The following is a 19,142-nucleotide window of genomic DNA, read 5'->3' as shown; positions in this document are numbered from 1 at the left end:
TGAAGTTAGTCAACAGAAGACATCTGAAGGTCTACCCGTATCAGAGTATTAGTTTTATTGGGTTGTCGGAAAAGTCATGAGGTACTTTTTCCATGTTTTTTGTTGCAAAAATGCGTCATGACTTTTCCAATAGCCCAATAGATAGAAAACTCTTGGAAGGCAGAGAATGTGTTTGTAGCACTATGGCTTGTGCAATTAATATGTGTTTGAAAATGAAGGGCCAAACTTCCAGGGAAAAGATGCTGACCTAGTCCGGCCAATACTTTCAGCCACTATTATCTCCAGGGACCACTGGAAAGTCAGGCAACCACTTAAGTTACATGGACAAAGACAAAAACCCCACATCCTGAGACACACTGCCTACTGCCAATTTCCCTCTCAAAAAGATGAAGAGTTGATGCTGCAGGCTGGTAATGAAATAGGCTACTTGTGCCTCAATTCAGATTACTTCTTGAAGGAATGGGATCAAGTCACGCTTTCTGCTTAACTCTAAGACACACAAACATAATATACAGAGCAGAAAATTCTCCTGGATCCTGAACTCTGCTTTTGCTATGTGAAGACCCACATGTTAAAGACAATACATCTTGATCTTCAATATGCTTGAGAACAGAAATCTGAACCAGCAAACAGCAAAGGCCATAGCACAAAATTTATTGGGATTCTTTACTAAATAATTCATATATATCCAACATCACAGAATGAAAATAAACAGCAAGGCTTCCACTGGGATCTTTCAATAAAGTAAAAACTTCTTAGTGACTGTACCTTCAACAAATTGAATGACCAATCTAGTGAAGTTAGATGTAGCTCAATTAGCTCCCAAACTCAATATTGCTAACATGTTTTTCTACTGAAGCAAACAAAAAGCAAAGCTTCATAATTTAGTAATTACTATGTTTCTTGATTTTGTTAAAAGCTATTTAATGAAAGGAAGCAAAGCGCCTAATCTCAGCAGTCTTCTTAAAAACCTTAAAATAAGGATGCTTTCACAATATCAATATAAATATTCAGATCCCCATCTGATGGATTTCTTCACTTATGTGAGTAGTAATGCACTCAAAATATTAAGTCTTTACTCTTACTTCATACTACAGGTGTTTGATTAAATTCCCAGTAAAATCCCTCTGTATTGGCTGGACTGAATCACTAGATAAGAATTCATTACAGTCACTGCCAAGAAACCAAGATAATGTCTATACAAATTTTGGTGGCTAATATGATACGGTATTTATGTATACTTTGTTTTCTAGTGGAAAGTACTGTATGTTGAAAATTCGTCATTAGTAAGTGAATTTCGTAACACACATAGAAATAAATGAATCTATTACAATATAAGATATCCATAAATTGTTCTCACTATTCCCAATGACTTTAAATATAAAACCTAATTATATGAAATAAAAATTCCTTGCCTGGTTTAACCCTGTATATCCAATGGTAATAAGCGATGAAGATGAGAAACATTTTAATAAATCTCATAATAAGAACCTTGGATACCATTTTGCACTAGTGATGGTAGAAAAAAATGTAAGAAAGGAAAAAACAAATTTCTCAGAGATTTCTAAAGAAAGAATAGATTTAAGAAAAAATTATTTTGGACTCTATAGCCTTTTCTTTTTATTCTGTACCTTTCCATGCTTCAACATGATGCCAAATTAATAAAAAAAAAAAAAAAAGGATTTACTGAATAAAAGTAGCCAGGAAGGGAATCAAACATTTATAAGATATATTTATTATTTTTTTGACCAAAGTGCAATGATTTTTAAATCTTAAACAAATAACTATGAAAAAACAGTATTCAAGAAAATAAAATACAAATGGGAAATTTAACCATTACATTTCTTCTACTTTACACTAACCTTATATTTAGCCTAGAAAACAAACAAAATCAACCCCATTTTACCAGAAACCTAGTACATGCATTTCAAGGTTCCACTACTAGGAATTTTGTTAAGATCAGTTTAATTATTAATAACACTATATAATAGAGCATAAGAAACACATGTCATTAGATGTGATCTTTGCCCCTTAACCTCAGATTTATGTCAGAATAAAGCTGACAATTCTGCCAGGCTCTGAACCCCCATTATCCCCATCCCAATCCCTGGAAGCAAAGACTATGCCCTGCCACACAACTTTGTACAAGTTGTAGTAAAAGGGAGCCTAAGTTTTCTTACCTTTCTATAGGAAATGGTCAGTTATTTGATAAGTATGAAAACACTTCTAGGACTTCATTGTATGAGTTTGTTTACCAAACACATTGTGCAAGAACTGACTACACAAAAAGTTCCTTTGGAATTTGGTCCACAAATTCACTTAACAGGTTGGAAATTTAAAACCTGCAAGAAAAAGAGGAAGTAAGGAATCCCTAATCCTGACATGTTGTAATAATTAAAGGGATATACACATATACTAAAAAGTTTTGCTCACAGAAGGCACAAACAATAAAAGGGATATTCTTTTTTAATAAAAACAAATAACTAGCTAATTCCCTTCTTTGTTTTGTGAGCACCACAGCTAAGATGAAGTTAAGACCCAAATTCATTGACTACTCCTATAACCAAAAAAAAGATAAAAATTTAATTTGTCTTACTTTCTAACCATTAATTGTGATGTAATTATGAAAGATTAAAATTGCCTTAAAAGGGGATTGTGATAGCAGCTATATCAAAGCAATATTCAAGCATGATTTCAAGGATGCTTTCAAGTTTATAGTTAGCCTTCTTTGTCAAAAATCTTCACAACTTCATCAAAAACCTGTAAAGGAAAAAGATAATAATTTAAAAAGCAGAGATTGTTAAAATACCATATGGCTTAAAAATATGTCAATTTTATATTAATTTTCAAAATGGATCATTAAAAACACATTATGATTTCTTAGTTTCACCTATTTTACTATAGACAATAATAAAATATAAATAATACATATAAATTATGAACATGTTGCATTCAATTTTATTGTTTTTAGGACAAAATAAAACTCCTTGATAGGCTACCAATAATTTGATAAAATGTAAACTGAAGTGGCTTATCTTCCTAGATCTGATTCTATACACTTAAGTTTTCTGATACATTACCTCACTGCTATAGGAAGTGACAATGATAAAAAACAAAAATGACTATACAATTAAAAAAAAGGTCCAGAGGAAGAAGATTCAGGGAATCAGGGAAGCTTAGGTGAATTCAAAGGAACTAGAAATAGTTGCTAGACACTGAGGGCTTGTAAACCAGTTTTGAGACCACTGACTGATTCATGAAAAAAGAGAGCAGTGTTGCGTCAAGGAAACGCTGCACCTCTGGAGCTATTTGTTCTGTGATGGGAGATGGAGGCAGCCTGGGCTCCTGACTAGATGACTTGCAATTCAGGTTGTAAATTTTAAAAAAACGATTATGGTCCAAATTACAGTTGTCAAAGTGCCAATTTTCCAGCGTTTGAGAAAAGAGGTTTGGAATTAATAAACTACCCACTTCTTATGAAGAATAAGTCTGAAGTTGTAAAGCCCATTTTAGACTCTATTCAAAAAAGGAGAAAAAGCCTAATTTTTCATTTAGTCTCCAGTGTCTTGGAAAGCAAACTAAATTGTCACAATATTTCTTTTTCTCTTGTCTAACCCTTGACCCAAATCACATTTTTACTTGACTTTTTTTGTAAGGCAGTCTGGGAATACTCACTTCATCAACCGATTTAGAAGCATCTATTTTCTTGACTTTCCCCATTTCTTCATATAAGTCAATAATTGGCCTTGTTGACTGAAGATAGGTTTGAATTCTGCAAAAGAAGCAAATATTACAAGTTTCGAAGTATCCATCCATTGCCCCATGTTACAGGACAGCTCAGAGGACAACTGGATCTGACCCAACTGACTCCTTTATCATTTTCTCAGACAAGCCATTTTACAGATTGGAGCATAACATTTTGTTTTTCTGGACCAAAATGAGGCAAGTATTTAATCTACTACTCAAGTTCCAAACTGAGAAGATTGAGATGGCTGTGTATAAAAACTGCAAAATACCTCTTTTCCAAGCTCTCTCTGTTGTCATCACTCCTACCACTGCTCTTTCCCCTCTCAAGACATCGTTCAATACAGATCTAAAAAGAGAAATAAAAAGTTATTTTAAAAAGGAAAGATATAAATTTGCCATTCTTTTAACCTGAAAAGAGAATAAAGTTTGAAGTTTTTAAAAAAAAAAAAAAACAGCATTAAACCCAATGTGTCTAATTCATTAATCAACATGCAAACTCCTTTTAAATTTAAACATGTGGTTCAATTTATATAAACTAGGTTAAATAAGTACAGAACATAATAATTCATTCATGACTCAATTTTTCCTGTGTATTTTTTTCAAACCGCAATAAAAAGAAGATCTGTATGTGTACGGCTCCATCTAGGAGATATTATTAACTTATTAAGTATGAATTACATACCTCAAACTTTGTTCTATTTTTGCTTACTTTTCGATAATTCCATAATACCCAAATATTTAAGAATCAACATATTTGCATTTGAATAAAGTACCCCTTGTTAATCGTGAATAAACATTCCTTAGTTATAAAACTGTGGTAACATTCTAAAGTTAACTTTGAAGAATAAGTGGAAACATATTTTTGGGGGTTGGAAGAGGAGAGTTACATTTTTAAACAACTCAAAAGATGCAGCAAGTCCCTCCCCTAAGGCATATTTGCAATTCAACCTAAGAATAGCCTCTTTCCTTCAAGGCAATACTTCAGATTCTTCTTTCAGACTGTTGGCATTCATTTAATGAAGTGTACAGGTGTCAAACAGTCAGGCCTTTTAACTAAATGATTCTAAGAAATTCATTTAGTTCTTCAAAGGTATATCTGAGTATGTTATTAGAAGAGCCAGAAAGAAAAAGAACGCTTTCCTGCTGTTTTCAAGATCATCTTACTCTGAGAAGACAAATCAGGCTACCTTCTATTATGTTTCCTTAAAACAGAAAGTTTTCCCAACTTTCCAGAAATGTGTTTCTCTTCTAGTAAAAACCATCCTAAGGCAAAATACTCTCTGATAATAGTACATACCTAAGAAGTGATAGTGCAGCTTCATTGCCTAGCATTATTGCCAATCAATTCTTAATACCAAAGCAAAATGAAATAAATTCTTGTTACTTGGAAAATAAAGCAAATTTTAGGTCGACGGGGTTGCGGATGCCAAATAGCGTTTAACACTCCGAACAGCAAGATGGTGCTGTTCTGTCCATCCACTGTTCCAATTCAAAAAGTACTGTTGCCAACATAAAATGTAAATATTAAGTAAAGGGCAGATGAAGATTTTCATTACCTCATTATTACAATCAAAAAACAGAACGAAAGATACATCTGCCTTCCCATCCATGGTCTTGTTCCAACCTTGAAGGTTGTCTTGATTTCTTGGAAATCCATCAATCAAGAATTTATTCTTCTGAGCATTGGCAGCCATTGTCTGATCCATTTCCTAAAGGAAAAGGAAGATTTAGGGTCAACACTATATTAACAAAATGTAATTTCTTAAGCAGGGTGGTGGATATATTGGTGTTTATTATTATTCTTTAAATCATAAGAGTGAAAGAATCATAGGGGAAAAAAAAGACTTTAAGGAAATAATACAATGTGTTAACATGGTTTTGCCTCAAGTTGGTAGACTTATGGGTATGTACCCCTCCCCTATTTTATATACATACACTCACAATTCTTTCCTGTAGTTTCTAAGTTTTCTATAGTAAGCATGTATTACTTTCACATATACATTCACAAAGTTATAAACAGCAGAAGCAAAAAAATAAGCATTAACCAATACCTTTGCTCTAGTCACTAGGTGCCCTATCTTGCCTTCCCTTTCCTCTTCCCAAGTCATTTTGCTGTGGTGGGAAGTATGCTACTTCTACAGGCGCTCAGAGTCTCTGCAATAATTCAAATCTAATTTCAAAAAGCGTTGGACAAATATAAAGAGATTGCTAGAATTAATTATTAGTGCGTCATTTTTTTTTTTAACTGAAGCTAATTAAACCTACATGCCATTGGCTACCCCAAAACACATGTAGCAAAGAAAACAACACATTCAGAAAGAGGCCATTTCACCATCCTCTTCCAAAGTCTAAATTTAGGTAGAGTATGGGAATATGTGAATGGGAGATGCAGCTAGCTCTCTAATCTCCAAATCCTTACCACTACCAACCACCATGGACTAAGCACAGAGGTATGACTTTGACAAACTCCAGAGTAGCCTCTATTCCAAAAGAAACTGATTATCTAGTCTTCTCAGTGCTCAAACTGTTTCCTAGTTCCCTCAAGAACAATGGCTGTCAGGACCCTATTCATTTATCTGAGAGTTGGCTTTATCCCAGCATCTAGCTTCTCCAATATTCACAAAACTTCCACAGAATGCTTTTGGGCCCCTGCTATAACCATTTCTACCCCAATTATGATAGAAGATATCTGAAGAGGTACATCAATATCCTACTCACTAAACATATATTTATTTGAGGCCTACTATCAGGGAACATGAAGAGCAAAGCCATGGCCCCTGGGGAAGCTCACGATCCAGTGGTAACAAATATGGTAAGTAAATGTGCTAATTTCTGTGATGAGGTATGAATGGGTGCTATGATAAAAAAAAAATTTTTTTTTAAAAAAGAAGCAAGCACAAACAACCTGGAAACTCAGAGAAAGCTTTACCCAAGAGGTGGCAGCAGAGGTGAATCCTGAATAGTGAAATGGCAGGCAGACAGGGATCCTCGTACTCTAGATATTGTAAACTGGATGTATAAAGGCTCAGAAAGGAGGAAGCATAACAGCTTTTATGAATCTGAAGTAAGATAGTATAACGGAATCATAGGATGTGTGTCGAAAGTGGTGGGAGATATGACTAGAAAGCATGTAGGGGCAAGATTAATGAAGAACTTCAATGCCACACTAAGGAGTTGGTTTTTACTCTGGAAGCAATACAGAACCACGGAGGAATTTTAAGTAGTAGAAGAATATGCTCATATCACCTTTAAAAAAAAAAATCATCCTGACTGCACTATGAAGGATGAATTAGAAGGAAACAAGAATGTTTAAAGCGGCAAAAAAAAAAACCCAAAAACTAATGAGGAGGCTCTAGCGATGGTCAAGAAGAGGATCTGAACTAAGGGGACGGTGATAATAGAGAAAAAAGAGTAATAGAAGAGGATTAAAAGGAAGATAATTGGAAGGATCTGCTCACTGAATGGATTTGGGAAAGTAACGGAGAAATGGGCAGCAGCCAGACTTCTGGGTTGGGCAGCTGGGTAGATGGCAGAACATGGCAGAACCATTAACCAGGACAAGAAATAAAGTCGATCACATTTTAGATGATACAGTCAGTGTCTGATGTGTTGATTTTGAGATATTTGTTTGTAAGACATTCAGATGGATGCCTAATAGTTAGTTAGAAATATAAGTCTGGAGTTCAGAAAAAAGATTTGTCCTAGAGCTATAAATTTTGGCATCATTAGCATAGTGAAAGCCTTGGGCGTGGCTAAAACCATCCAACAAGAAATATATAAAATGAGAGGAGGACCAAGAATGAAACCCTGTGAAGCATATGGTTTAGGAAACCTGCAGAAGAACTATCAAAAGAGACTTAAAAAACAGCAGTCATTGAAGTATTAATAGTTAGAGAATCAAGAAAAATGGTGTCACAGAGAACAAAGAAGAATGAGTTTCAAAAAGACAGTAAATAAGTAGGGGCGGCTGGATGGCTCAGTTGTTTAGAGCACGTGCTCTTAACAGCAAGGATGCTGGTTTGATTCCCACATGGGATGGTGGGCTGCGCCCCCCGCAACTAGACTGAAAACAGCAACTGGACGTGGAGCTGAGCTGCGCCCTCCACAACTAAGACTGAAGGACACCAACAACTTGACTTGGAGCTGATGGGTCCTGGAAAAAACACACTGTTCCCCAATAAAGTTAAAAAAAAATCATCTATACACTGACAGCTGCCAAATTTGTGTGTCCTACCTGGGCTCCCTCTTTAACTACAATATATCTAACCACACACCTGTCATTTCCACTTGGATATCGAATAGGCATTTCAAACTTAGTATATCCAAAATTGATTGATTCCACAGTAAATCCCCACCCCCCGACAGCCAGAACAAACAAAAAATCACCAATAGTTTAAAGAAAAAAAAAAGACAGTAAGTAGAGTTAAATGCTACAAGATAAATGACTAAAAATATCCCCTAGATTTGATAGAGAAGATTATTGGTAACATGAGCAAGAATAGTTTCAATGAAGATGGACATAGAACCTGACTGTAAAGGGCTAAAGAGCAGAAAGTGAAAAATAAAAAATATAAACCAGTCTTTCACAATGCTTCCGTATAAAGTGGAGAAAGGGCATGAAAACCAGAGAATAAGGAGAGAGGATTTATTTACTCTAGAATGGAAGCAGGTTACTCCAATCTCTGAGAAAAGAGGAAAGAACATGTGTGAATGAGCTACTCTTTATTCTCAAGTTTCTCTGGTTCCATCCAGAGGCTCTCATTGGGCTTCAACTATTTCTTGCTGTTCCCACTCTTGCGTTTCTCCTTCACTGTTTCTTATATGTAAAAATACCCATTAATGAGTAGACTATAATGGAGAGTTATGAAAATTCGAGGTATCTGTTTTTTAGATGGGACATGTTTTAGTTTGACAGCTGTCAGTCTCTGCATTTCACATTGAAGATGGTGATGCATGCACCAGAAAAGGAGATATCAAGACAGAGAGAACAGCAACAATGGGAGGGTCATGGGAGAAAGAAAGAAAGGGAGGGAGGGAGAAAGGGAGAGGGGAGAGGGAGGAGGGAGAAGAGAGAGGAAATTTATAAGAAAACAGAAAAGGGAAAGGAAGATGGGGGGGGGGAGAAGAAATAGAAATTCAAAAGAGATTGTCTGCACATTGGGAAGGGTCAAGTGCACTCATATGGATGTTAAGCTGAGTAGTAGCTGATCCTAGACCAAGATAGAGAATGCCTGCTACTATCTAATTTCTTCCCAGGTAAAAGTGGAATTTCCATTCTCAAATTCTACGACCACCTTCTACATGCAAGAAATTCAATACTTTGATTTTTTCAAAGAAAAGCTAGGTGTAATTTCTCATTTCCTTGCTGGTTTTAATTGGCTGGCATTCACACTCCTTACCCTCTTTAACAAACTGATGGTTATCTCAACTGGAACAATCTTTCCATCTTTAATGTACTTTTCAATGAGTTCACCATATTCTGAATCTGGGTTCTTCCTTTCATCACGAAGAAGTTCTCCTGCAGAAAGGTGTGTGTAGCCATATTTCTGAAAGAAATAACACATAGAAAAGAAAATCAGCACATTCAACCCAGTGGTAGGACTATTGGTTCTTTTCCCTTTGTGTTAATTTCTATATTCTAATTTTTCTTACATTAAAAAAGTTTTGTTCGTATATTAAATAATTAAAAATTTTAAGAGACATTCCATACAATTTCTCAGTTTGCCTAAAAATTTCCTTTACCTACATAGGGCAGGGTAGCTATAATGTTCACAAACCATGAAATGACCCCAAAATTTATCTAACTATTAAAGGTGATATGGGAGGGCCCCCTCACTATAGGAATTTTAAGTCTCCTTTTCCCTAGTTTCTTAGTCCCTGGTTTTAATCACTTTTTAAATCAGTTTCTTAATCTTAAACTAAAGATTGCTCCTAGCCTGAATCATAGAATGTCTCTCACCCCTGCTTCAATTAACTACCCAGAAGCCTGTGATTTAAGCTTGTTGATTGTAATCACTGTGGCCCAGCATTCTTTCCAGGCCATTCCAGACCCAACTCCTGGGTAAATAATGCCACCTGAATAACTAATATGAGCTAAATGGACTTTCACCCTGTGTCAGTAGCTCTGAGTCCTGCTCCTTGGGCCAGTGTTTTTAATGTATTAATAAAAATCTATCTCTCCTCATCTAGGGGCCATCGGGATACAAATGATGCCCCAGCAAGGCTTCCAGTACACCCAAAGGAAGCCAATGTGGTCTTCCAGGTGGATCCCGAGACCCCTTCCCCTCATTAAGATCAGATAGGGCGAGAGATCCATGAATCCCCAATAGGCAGGGACAGCAACCACATTCAGCAGGAAGCAGATATGGAAGAAGCGACCTCCTATCCCGCACTTTCCCATAGAGATTTATGGGGATCACACCTCTACGGGGAAATAAGGCAGGCAGTTAGAGATAGGAATGGGGTCTCCAGACATTCCTGCATGTTTGACATGGCCTACGGAGAGCCCACAGACCTCCCCAAAACCTCCCCTCTACACCCAAATTTTTCCCTTATCTACCATAACCATCAACCACTTTGAAGACACTAGACGACACAAACTACCTAACTAGATTAGACTGGTCACTCACACCTGTGCAGTAAAGACTACAGTGACTTTCATCTCACCTTAGCCTCATTATACCTTCATTATAATATCATGCATATGCCTGGAAGTTCATTAATATCATTATAACAGACTGAATTCTGGGAAGGAACATGTGTAATCTAAAAGATGAGGTAATAGCCTCTTGTCAACCACAGGTGTCATTCAAGTGGCCCCACACCTAGAGAGTACTGAGTAGCCCATTTTAGAGAAAAAAACAAACTCCAACTCCTCGCCAGCTGGCGCCTTTTGAGCTATTTTTTTGCTACCGCCCGTTCCTATCTCTTTGGAGTGTACTTTCACTTTCAATAAACTGCTCTTTCATCACAGCCCTTTGGTGTCCCACTCAATTCTTTGTTCAGGATACCAAGAACCTGGATACTGCGCTGAGAAGGGTCTGTTCTCCAGTAACAAAGGCATTAACAACATCTCATTATATTCCTCCACAAACACAATCAACGTTTAAATGTTATTAATAATGTTCAAAAAAGTGCTTAACAAAAATCTATACAACTCAAAACAAACAAAAATCTTACCACTGTTGGCTGTACCACCTTCTATAAAATCTCTGCTTCCCTTCCTTAAACTCAACATGTCTAAATTGAACTCATCAGCATTTACACAAACCCCATTTTTCTGTTTTGTTCCTTTCTCAGTAAACAGCACAAATTCTACCACCTCCACAAAATTAGCTTTCCTGACCATTCTGGAGAGTGGTCACACAATCAAATAGTGTCTTACAGTATCACTGTCTCTCCATCTAAACCAAAATCTTCCTTACTACTCTCAAAAATCCATTTCCTACTGCTCTATTGCATTGAAATGAGAATACAGTTACCTATTTTATAAGTTAGTGATTATTAAATTAGATAATATACAGAAATTGCATACCAGAGAGCCTGACACATAGTAGGGGATAAAAGCCATTAACTACCTCCTTGTCATCATGAAGATACTTATCTTAAATAATCTGGAAGTATTTTTATATTATACACACACACACACACACACACACACACACACCATTTTTATGTTATTGGGTTGTCAGAAAGTCATGTCGTATTTTGTCTATGTTTTTCAAAGGTCATTTATTTATATAAAGAACAAAGATCAATCAATGATATATTGCCCGTTTTGTTCGATAACCTTTTGCCATCTTTCAGTGAGCTTCATAACTGCTCGTTCATAGAAGGACCTGTCTTTATTTGCGAAAAACTGAACAAGGTGCTGATTTACAGCCTCATCTGAATTGAATGTTATACCATGCAAGGAGTTTTGAAGACAGCGAAACAAGTGGAAGTCTGACGGTGCAAGGTCAGGTGAGTATGGTGGGTGTGGCAACACATCCCATCCAAGCTCCAATAATTTTTGACCGGTGATCAAATTTCTGTGTGGTCTTGCGTTGTTGCGATGGAACATAACTCCTTTACAATTAACAAGCTCTGGATTTTTCCAGATGATGGAATCGTTCAAACTGTCCAAATGCCAACAGTACATACTTGAATTGATTGTTTGGTTCTTTGATAGGAGCTTGAAAAACACGACACCTTTAAAATCCCACCACACTGAGAGCATAACCTTCCTCTGATGAATGTCTGCTTTCAATGTCATTTTAGGCAAATCATCACATTGGAACCAAGACCGTTTGTGCACCACATTGTTGTAAACAATCCACTTCTCGTCACCAGTTATCAGTCGCTTCAAAAAAGGATCGTTTTCCTCATGTTTAATGAGCATATTGCAGATGTTGATGAACTTCTTTGAGTTCATGTGGAACCCAAATATCGAGCTTGTTTACTTACGTATCCCAGCTTCTTCAGGTGGTCATGAACACTTGAATGATGGATGTTCAATGTTTCTGCAATCTCTCGTGTCGTGTAACGTGGGTTTGATTCGATCAATGTCTTTATTTTGTCGTCATCAACCTCGGTGGGGCTCCCTGACCGAGGAGCATCGTTAAGATCAAAATCACCAGCACGGAATTTTGTGAACCATCGTTGGCACTGATGTTCTTGTACAGCATTGTCACCGTAAACATTATGCAACTTTTCACAAGCTTGATGTGCGTTTTTCCCTTTATGGTAGTAAAACAGTAAAATATGGCAAAAATACAGTTTGGTCTTCCATCTTCAACTTGTTGTAAAATCTCCAAAACTCAACCAAATCGCTCAATTTTTTTTAGAATGAAGCTAGAACTTCAGCTGTCAAAAGACAGCAATAATATAGATGCGAATGACTCTAGTACTTCCAAAAATGAACTAGTGCCATCTGTTGCAAACATATGTCATGACTTTTCCGACAACCCAATACAATGTGTATGTATTCACTTCAATGATTTTGATAGAAAGATTAATCAAGAGGCTTGATACATATAATAGACATGAATATCCTATGAAAGGTCAGTAGTATAGTATTATGATTGTGATGATCATTATTATTTTTTTTTTTTTACATTTTTTTTATTGGGGAATTGGGGGATAGGAATAGCGCTGGGGAATTGGGGGAAGGAGAACAGACAAGTTGCTGTCCTTTTGTTCTTCCGTCTAGTTGTGGAAGACGTTGCTTCACTGGCCCAAGAGGGCACCATCATTGCGCTCTTCCCAGGCAAGGCAGATCAGTCACTGGCTTCCAGACGGCAGCTCACTGCGGCTGCTGGCTGCTCACGCTGGCTGCTGGCTACACACGGTAGCCCATGGCAACCCACTGCAGCAGGGGCTGCAGCCTACGCTGTCGCTGGCAACTCACGGGCAGCCCAGCTCCAGGTTGAGCTATTGTTCAGCATCTTAGCTGTAGAAGGAGGTTTCACAGGCCCTCATATGTGGGATCCAAACCGGGGCCCTCTGGCGTCCCAAGCCAGCTCTTAACCAACGCGCCACTTGGCCGGCCCGATCATTATTATTAAGGACTTACAAATGATGTATTACATCAGGGTACAGGATAATTAATAGTGGAGCTAAATCATATAAGATGCAATGGTGTTTTTCTGCTATTTCCCCAAGGTTGAAATGAGAAAACAATACAAATCTAAGACAATATTTTCTGAATACTGGAAAGCTTCTTCTCCCACATGAACTTGCACATCCTTTTTATTAAGTCAAAAGAACCATAAAATCTATTTTAAAAATATTTTTACTCTCAAATATCAGGGCACTCAGAAGTATATTCAATGTTTAGTTAATTTTTAAGACTCTCTGAATGGGTTATTATCTTATTCGTAGTAAGTGTACAATAAATATTTGATAACTTATATTTTATCTTTAACTTCAGTGTTAAGATTTGAGATAGTCCACATTCCTATCCTCCTTTTAAAGTAGGGTTTCAATTGTACATTTCACAAAAACTCTTTCAATTTCCCAGGCTACAGTGAGTTTTCTCTTTTTCTGGACTGCAGAAGCCATACATTCTTTATCCCTTTTCTATTTCCAAAAATTGTTGGATAAGCTTGTTTTTGCTTACTAAAATAAGCAAACAGTAAGGTAGTCGGCAAAGGAAAACAAACTCTAAACAGTTTATTTGCTAACTACAAATGGGTATAAAATTTGGTGAGAATAAACAAAAGCCACAGTATCATTCATGTCTCGCTTAGTCATATAGCTCCTTCCATTAGAAGAAATGATCAAAAGTGTATTTAGTTGTTGTAAGAGGCCTTTAAAAAAATTCCCATCATTTACAGAAAATGGGAATAGAAAATGTTTAATTATTTAAAAATTACTTCCATACCACATTATCTTTAAATGCCTACTTTGATCACCAGTATATTGAAAGATGGGTGCAGAAAAGACTTTATAAAAAATGAGGTGTGACCTACTTTCACATTGACTATGTACAATTTTCAAAAAGCATTCTGCATATACTGTCCACAAAATTTTATAGCAGCTTCATTTCTCACTGATTACTCTGACTCCTGCCTGGAAGTCTATGCTTGCTGGATGCTCTTCTCTTGTCTAGAGATTACAGCATATGGTATTATTAAAGAAATGCAGAGACAAACAGTACTAAACAATGGCAAAAGCTCAGTGAAACACCAAAAATACAAATTGCTCTGTACGGACTGCCTCTGCTGTATGAACAACATAGGCATTCAGAAGTCCAGCTAGCAATTTACAAATTAGTACACACACTGTTTCCTGGCATTGCAGAGCTCAAGAAACTCAAATTTGCAAGATTTATATTGCATTAAACGGGTTTTGGCATATCACTTTTTAAAAAGAGAAACTAGTTGTAAATTATAGAGATATACAAATGATATTTTAAAAAATAATTACACAGTTTGTCAAAAGAGAGAAAACAACCTTATCTGCAAAGTCCAAGGAAACAAGGTATTTAAATAAATATAACCATATTTAAACCTATACATGTGTCTTTGTATTTCTCATCCACATTCCATTTTTTTAAACCTTCTATTTACCAGTTACTTTTTTATACTATAATTTTCTTAAGGATTTTGCTAAAGCTTTCCTCTTACCACAGAGTTTCTACAACAAAAAAGCAACTATCAGTTACATACTGGTTATTACGGGATCTTAACAACAGCTACACTTTAAAGAACACACTTTCAAAGCATTCTGCTGTCATTAAGTAGTGGCTGTTGCCAATTTTGAGGAAAGCAAGAATGGATATTTCCCAGGCTTAACCAAAACTTTTTCACATTCTCTGAAATTTCCTAGCAATTAAAACCTAGTAGGTCACTAACTACCCTCTTAAGAGCAACATTCAAAACCACAGCAGGTTATAAATACTATAAACTACAATAATTACAATTATAAGCTACTATTAAACTAAAAACAGTAGTTTTCTAGTGATAAATGTATAAACTCAATTCATTTAGAGTAACCCTCTAAATGTTTTACTTTCATTTTCTCCTTTACAAAGTTGGAAAACAACTCAATAACTTTTATGAATTACACACTAAGATTTGGAGGGAGAAAAAAAGCACCGTGTTCTCAACAATGCACAAAATGGCACTCTATATTACTACAGCTAGGCAAAGGTTGACAATTTTATATTGTATCAAGTCTCAAATCACCTTCATAATTTCACTTTTTAGCAATTGTCTTTCCTTCTTTCTAAATTTAGGTAATGTGGCTCTATGTGAACAAAAACAACAAAAATAAAATGACAATAACGATTTCAAGGTGCAAATGATGTGTAAACAGCAAGTCCTTGGAGGCAAAAAGTGATGCACATGCCAGGCAGCTCCTCCTGTTACTGTGGCAATCAGAAAGTGCCACTGGACTGTTACTGAGCATTGAATGACATAGAGGGAATATAACAACGATATTAGACACAAATATATTTTTTAAGCAACCAATTTAGTTAAAACTATTGGGTGTCCTTTAAACAGTTCACACACCTATGAACATTTAAGACTAAGTTTATTTTGCATTCCCTATAAGATCAGTGAAATTTAAAATCTAAATTCTGGTTATGTACTCCGAATGATGTACCCTCAGCAGAACACCTGGAAATGCTGCAGGTACTATCCGGAGCCATCCAGACTTACCAGTCTGGTACTTGTTGCAAATAATAGCTTTAGAGCCCACAGCAGCCCAGCAACACTTCATGTAAGGCTATCATTTTTTTCAAAGGCATTTCCAATAGAACTTTTTCCAATCATGCTCAATGAGATGTCTGGTAAGGACCTGGAAATTTTACTTTTCTTTGACTGTAGAACAATTACACAGTGCACAAATAGTACTTAAAACTGGTCAACTGTTTAGGGTTTCTTCCAGTTCACCCACAGAGGGTTAGAAAGAGATTTTTCCTATAATCACCATTAAAGATAGGTTAACATAAAGACTATCCATCCAAAGGATAAGTGTAATATTTGACTTAAACTGCTAGCAGGTTTTCAATCTCATTTTTAGTCTGCCCTCACTGTAGTTCCAAATGTGTGCAATGCATTTGACCATGCCTATTTAATTGCAAATCTACATATTAATATAAACTATGGAAGTTATAAACCTAGCTAAATCTATTCTTAAGCAAAAAGCTTTAGCAGACAGACTCCAAATTAACACGAAGCATACTTCTTCCTCTAATTAAAGAGTGATATTTTTAAAAGCTTACATCCTGCAAAGGAGAAGAGAGAGATAAATCAGTAACTATAAACAGTTACAGCACTATTTCATTTTCCTCAGTGTTTTGCTCTTTGTGTAAAAAAATCTTAATTCAGGCAATAGTTGTAACTCATTTTAAATCCATAAACATTTATTGAGTGCCTACAAGACGCCAGGCAATGTGCTGATTCAGGGAAGGTAAAAGGATTATATTCACAAGGGACGTGATAGTGACTTGCATATATAAAGTAACTTGAGCTCTACTATTAATTAATAAAGGCAATCCTTCATATCTGCCTAACTTTTCCTAAGGAATTCAGTCTTTACCAGTACTGCCTACTTTGGGAAGAAGTTGATTCTTCAGAGGCAGTGGCAAGAAAACATAACAAAAAATAAAAATTAAAGAAACGAGTCGATGGTAGAAGAGGGTAAAGTGGGTCAAATACATATGGTGATGGAAGAACTGACTCTGGGTTGTGAGCACACAATGTGGTTTAAAAAAAAAAAAAAGGATGAGTCAGAAGCCACCCAACAACAGGTTATTTCCTCATTTGTGTAGGCCTGGATATGCCTCTAACATTTTGCAGAAGGCTTTCCAAACACTAAGGATTTTGGAATCTTATATACATACCAAATAGCCCCTACAGCAAATGTGAATTGGAATTTTCACATTCCAATTTCATTCCAGTTGGTCACTTCCAGTATTTTTCTTTGAATTCATCTCAGCCCTTCTAAATCAATCTGCATTCCCCACATTAGAAGGGGATAGAAAATGCCCAAAGATGAAGACCTGGCCCAGAAACCTCCAGGAATTCCAGAAGCTCAGAGGCAATAATTTGAAATCTTCCAACATTAATGATAGACACAGAGGTCTTGTTAATCTTAGGAAACACTCATCTGATCTTGTTAATTAAATGCTCAATTCTTCCAGTCACTGTAGAGCCTAGAAGCTGCACACTCATATCACTACAACCCAAATATTGTTGCAGGTGGTCTAAGGGCCTAGAATTCAGTTAACTCAGTTCCTGTGAGAACACTTGGAAGACATACATCAAACGACTCAACTGTAACACTTGTCTCTGCTCTTTTACCTTATGAAAGAGAGGTTTCTTAAACACTAAGCAGGCCCAACTGTACTTGTTTCTTATTTTAAAAAGGTGAATAATATTAAAATGAGAATTTCTTTTACCCAGGGCGTATAAAAAAAGTCACCCAAAGAAACATATCTACTTGAGAATGCAATTTGTAAAGAGCCTCATCACAAAATAACCACATTTTAATAGCTCAGGTTCTCTTTTAGAACTAGAATTTATTTGGATTTACGAATCACATTGAGAAAAATGTGCAAAAGTCACAAAACTCTGAATTCAATAATATATGCAAACATATATTAGAGAGTTGAGCAACTGCAAAATTATCAAATTAATGCCGAAATGCATTTAGAGAAACACACAGAATTCAACAAGGATCCCAAAAAGTCATATACTCATACATTGAACCAGAAGTTAAGAGTTATAAACTGAACACTGTCACAATCCAATATGACACTGGGAAATTTAACCTTTCTTAGATCTCAGTTTCTTCATTTGTAAAATAGAAATAATATCTATACTACCAGAAATAATACCTATACTACACAGTAAATATCATCATTAGCTGTTACAGTTAGAAGCATCTCTTGAAGAACATGGTCTCCTAAAAAACGTGGTCTTAAGTTACTAGATTCAAGACCATTATGAGAGCATTCAGACAGGTCAGGGAGGAGTTAGACAAACTCATACAGGTTATTCCTGGAGCAAAGTCCAAAATAATCCGTGGGCAAACTACAAATTACATACGAATAAAGGAACAGAACTACCAAGCTGGCTCAACAGCACATTAAATGTATACAAGAAAACAGCAAAATGAAAGAATAACTATAGTACAAGAGTATGATACATGAAAATTCAATTCACTATGCAAATAGCCGCAAACAGAAGCTCCAAAAATTGGCACCACGGATGTATGAGTACATTAAAAAATTTATGAGAAAGAACAAGAATTTACCTTGCTTACTATCTTCTTATAAACAAACAGGTCAACAGCTTTCCAACAACTAAAAATGATTGATTGAAAAAATACGTTTTAAAAGATCCTATTCAAGTTAATTATACCTAAATTTTTTTAAAATCCTATTCAAAACAACAAGAAAGACTTAAACTTAGAGATGTGTAAGAACTGTATGAAGAAACTGGAAACACTTAAAACCAATATCATAAAAAGAAGGCATTCTGTGTTCCTGGACAGAAAGATTCAATACTGTAAATATTTAAATTTCCTACAAATTATAAATTTATTGCAACTTCAATCAAAATTTGACTGGGATTAATATTTTTTAATGAAACTTGATGAGTTGATTCTCAAGTTTATCAGAAAAAGAAAATGGGAAAGAATGGCCAAAATTGGAAATAATATTAAAACTACAAATAGGAACTTGTCCTACCAGTCATAAATACTGTACTACCAGGTATAAAATATTATGAAGCTATAATAATTAAAACAGTTTGACATTGATATAAAAAGAGACAGAACAGGGACCGGCCGAGTGGCGCGATGGTTGAGAACTCGCTTGGGATGCCAGAGGGCCCCGGTTCGGATCCCACATATGAGGGCCAGTGACACTGCCCTCCACAGCTAAGATGCTGAACAACAGC

The 19,142-nt window shown here is 36.0% G+C and overlaps 1 protein-coding gene across 1 annotated transcript in view; it reads right to left on the bottom strand.

The window, feature by feature from the left end:
* Window positions 1-643: 643 nt before the first annotated feature.
* CMPK1 (cytidine/uridine monophosphate kinase 1) overlaps window positions 644-19,142 on the bottom strand; it is a 42,004-nt gene continuing 23,505 nt past the window's right edge. The window contains exons 2-6 of the mRNA XM_019624751.1: window positions 9,147-9,293; window positions 5,304-5,456; window positions 4,017-4,093; window positions 3,676-3,772; window positions 644-2,760 (exon numbers count right to left, since the gene is read on the bottom strand). Coding sequence (XP_019480296.1) covers window positions 2,719-2,760; window positions 3,676-3,772; window positions 4,017-4,093; window positions 5,304-5,456; window positions 9,147-9,293 — 516 coding nt within the window. The 3' untranslated portion in view covers window positions 644-2,718. The remainder of the gene's footprint in view (window positions 2,761-3,675; window positions 3,773-4,016; window positions 4,094-5,303; window positions 5,457-9,146; window positions 9,294-19,142) is intronic.

Source organism: Hipposideros armiger, unplaced genomic scaffold, assembly GCF_001890085.2.
Source record: "Hipposideros armiger isolate ML-2016 unplaced genomic scaffold, ASM189008v1 scaffold_605, whole genome shotgun sequence".
In the NCBI taxonomy this organism is placed as follows: Eukaryota; Metazoa; Chordata; class Mammalia; order Chiroptera; family Hipposideridae; genus Hipposideros; species Hipposideros armiger.
The sequence above is the reverse complement of the archived record's forward strand: the minus strand, read 5'-3'. Positions and strand labels throughout refer to the sequence as shown.